Source organism: Orycteropus afer, unplaced genomic scaffold (genome assembly GCF_000298275.1).
Source record: "Orycteropus afer afer isolate SDZICR_OR568_19922 unplaced genomic scaffold, OryAfe1.0 scaffold00174, whole genome shotgun sequence".
Taxonomy (NCBI): domain Eukaryota; kingdom Metazoa; phylum Chordata; class Mammalia; order Tubulidentata; family Orycteropodidae; genus Orycteropus; species Orycteropus afer.
In genome coordinates, this window is record NW_006921761.1 from 1,132,238 (window position 1) to 1,135,838 (window position 3,601).

A 3,601-nucleotide genomic window follows, 5' to 3' on the forward strand; every position below is an offset into this window, starting at 1 on the left:
AATGAAAGAGCTCCAAAATACATAAATCAGACGTTAAAAGAGTTGAAAAGCCAAATAGATGACTTCACACTCATAGTGGGAGACTTTAATAAAAGTGGGACAACATAGACAAAAATGGTGAACGGTAGCACAGGTGACACTCGGCAGTAGTAACAAAGGCAGGATGCGACAAAGTGAAGTCAGGAGACATGGCAGCAGAGTCTTTCCACATGGACCGAGGATCACAGGGCATCAGTTCTGCCAGGGCGCGTGTGCAAGGTGGCCCGTCACCCCCTGGGCTGGCCTGAGTCCCGAAGCCCTGTTCTTGTCGGGAATGGATGACCCCATTCATTTCCGTCAGCTGCTCTTGCTCAAGACAGGGAACTCTCGTGAGCTTCTGTCCTATTTTTGTGCCGTTGGGATTCTGATTGGGCAGATGGCTCAGGAGGAAGGTCAGGCACCTCGCTGTCCTGGCCCTCTGTGGGTCTGAGCCTTGTGCCGTCAGGTATGTCTTTGCTCTTACCTCTGTGGGCCCGGTGTCCCAGCAAACATGGGCAGGGAGCCGCCCTGCCATCCACCTTGCTCACCCTGGCCCCGCCCTTCCTGGAACAACCGTCCCCTCCTCCTCCCTGTTGTGGGAACTGTCAGCTCAGGTGCCTCCTCTGCCTCCTGCCCTGCCTGTCATGGGACACACAGGCCTTTTGCCGCCCTGTGTTGGAGCTGTATAGGCACATGTATACTAGGCATCCTGGTGGCACAGTGGTTAAGCACTGAGCTGCCAACCGGAAGGAAGGTCTGTGGTTGGAACCCACCAGCTACTGTGTAGGAGAAAGATGAGGCAACCTGTTTCCATAAAGATGACAGCCTAAGAAACCCCACAGGCAGTTCTGCTCTGTCCTGTAGGGCCACTATGAGTCCGTATTGACTGGATGTCAGCAGGTTTTAGGCACCTGTATTTTCTGGGAACAGCTGGCCCCCTGCCCTCCCCACGCCCCCAGCACAGGCCCTGGTTTGATTTCATGATCAAAGCCAGTGACATTTACTGGTGTGACTGGAAGCCCCTGGTTTTTGGATTCTAGCCATCATCTTCCCACTGGGGTGAACAGCAGCTGGGATCAATGTCCCCTCCCTGTTTGGGACCTTGTCTAGATGGCCAGTTACTCCTGGCTCTCACAGAGCTGGCCTTGGCATCCTCTGAGAAGATGACGGCTCCCCTGAAAGGTGTCCGCAGTCTGATGGGAGCTGGGCAGCTGGAGGGGGCAGGGGGGACGCATAGAAGAGGGAGGAAGCTGCCCCCACGGGTCCCCTGGGGAGCTCCTTGCTTTTAGTTCTTTTCATTGAATCTGTGAGCTGGGTGGGAACTTGGGGCTTGTTTATGTAGTTTCCTCTGTTTACACATGGGAGTGAATATCCAGGAAGGGTGGGGATCTTCCCTAGTGGGGAGACCCCCACTCACCTGCAAAGCAGGGGGCGAGATCCCCGTGTGTCTGGGCTGGTGTCAGAACCCACTGGAATAGTATGCTCACTTCTGAGAGTGCCGACTAGGGGAGGCACCTTGCAGCCTGCAGTGAGGCGTGAGTGTCTGTGGGCCGTGTGAGTGGGCCTGGCCCAGGGAGAGTGGACCATGCCTCCCTGAGGGGGATGGCGACCAGCAGGAGGGGGCCTGTCCTGGCCTCGGTGACGGGCAGGTTCTGGACTCCTGCGGGTGCTGCCTGGCAGAGATCCCAGATAAGCAGGTATCTGCTATACACCCGTCCCATCTCTGCTTCCTTCTTTTCTGCCTGCAGAATTTCAGAGGCAGGAAAGCGTCCGGTCCCAGCACAGAGGCATCCAACTCTATGATACCCCTTACGAACCAGAAGCCCAAAGCATCGACTCTGACTCGGAGAGCACAGTCAGCCCCCGACTGCGGGAGAGCAAGCTCCCCCAGGACGACGACAGGCCTGCTGATGAGTACGACCAGCCCTGGGAGTGGAACCGAGTCACCATCCCAGCTCTAGCAGGTAAAGACCAGTGGCCCCACTCAGAGGCAGCTGGCCCACCCAGGAAGTAAGTGCCTGTGGCTTGACTTTATAATCCTGTGGATGTTGTTAAGGACCGTGGAGTTTGTTGCGGCTCACAGTCCCATGTGATGGTGGGAGTGCCACGTGGGGCTCTCAGGCGTGATCTTTGCAGGGCAGGTGTCTTGGGGAGCTGCTGGGTGGGTTTGAACCTCGAACTTTTCCGTTTGCCACTGAGCAGTTAACCACTGTGTCACCAGAGCTCTTTATAATCCGGTGAGGCTATACTGGGCCTTGCTTTAAAAAAGAAAGAAAATCTGTGTCATCCGCAAAGATGCTGAGAAGTCTGAGAAGTCCTGGAAGAAAGGGGGAAGTAAGGAGAGGGGAGACAAGGCAAGGAGAAAGTCCGGGTGTGGGTGCCAGCCTCCACCGTCTTCAGAGCTGCTCCCACACACACCTTGTTGTCCAACTCGGTCTTGGTCCTGTTGCTGGGTTCTAGTTCACAAAGCCAGGCTTTTTTTCTTAGAGACTAAGAGGAAACCACTCTGCAGGACAGCTCCTTTTGGGCCTGTGCAGGCCAGAGGTTCGGTCCAGTCAGCAGAGCCTGCAGGGCCACGGGGTTCCTGCCCCGGCTTCCACGGAGCAGACACACACACAACTTCGGGGCCAGGCCAGCCCCTCCCAGGGAGCCCCCGGAATAGCTGTACCTCCCTCAGCTTAGAGCCCCTTCGAGGACTCAGTGCCTCCTCTCCTGCACATGCCAAGAGTGCTTTCTAGAATCGGGGGTAGCCACTCCCAGTACTGACATCTTTTCCCACAGTCCTTTTAGGATGCAATCTGACCACATATGTCACAAGTCTCCGGCTTATGTCACACTCTCTAATTCGAATTCCATCCCTTAGACTGTGCCAAAGTCATGATCTGAATGCAGGAAAGGCACTATTGATGGTAATGAAAAACTGGGGACAATCCGAGTGCCCAGTGGTGGGGATCGGTTGGATGTGGATGCATCCAAGTGATGTTCACAAAGTGCGGGTAACAACCAAGGGAAGTACACCTCTTGACGTGAAGAGGGGAAAGCCTGCTGCAGACTTGGATGAAAGGGTCCAGGGATGCAAACTAAGAAGACATGAGCAGCTCGTTGAATGCTCACCCTGATGAAGGTCACAGAGGGAGACGTTTCATTTTTAATGTGTTTAAGGTCCATTTACCCTCAGTTTCCCCTTTCTTCATGCGCAGTTAGACCATTCATCCCTCTCTAACCCTCATCAGTGAGGCTTCCATCTGGTCCCCACCTGGAGCTCCTTAACTGACATATTCCAAAAACAAACCAAACTCACTGCCATCGAGTCAATTCTGACTCATAGCAACCCCCATTGGGTTTTCAAGGCTGTAAATCGTTACGGAAGCAGGCTGCCTCATCTTTCTTCCATGGAGCAGCTGGTGGATTCAAACCACCAACCTCTTACCCATTGCCCTATGAAAGCTCCTTACAGGCATTCTAGTGGACCAGGACATAGCATGCTCTGTGCTAGTGCCATTCCTTCTGACTCAAGTGCTCTTCCTGGCCTTACACCAACTGGCAAACCCCCATGCCTCCTTGGAGGCCCAGCTTGAATGCT

The 3,601-nt window shown here is 54.5% G+C and overlaps 1 protein-coding gene across 1 annotated transcript in view; it reads left to right on the plus strand.

Annotated features, from left to right (window-relative positions):
• SHB (SH2 domain containing adaptor protein B) overlaps window positions 1-3,601 on the plus strand; it is a 141,842-nt gene that overhangs the window by 95,914 nt on the left and 42,327 nt on the right. The window contains 1 exon segment of the mRNA XM_007946877.1: window positions 1,767-1,982. Within this exon segment, the coding sequence (XP_007945068.1) occupies window positions 1,767-1,982 (216 nt within the window).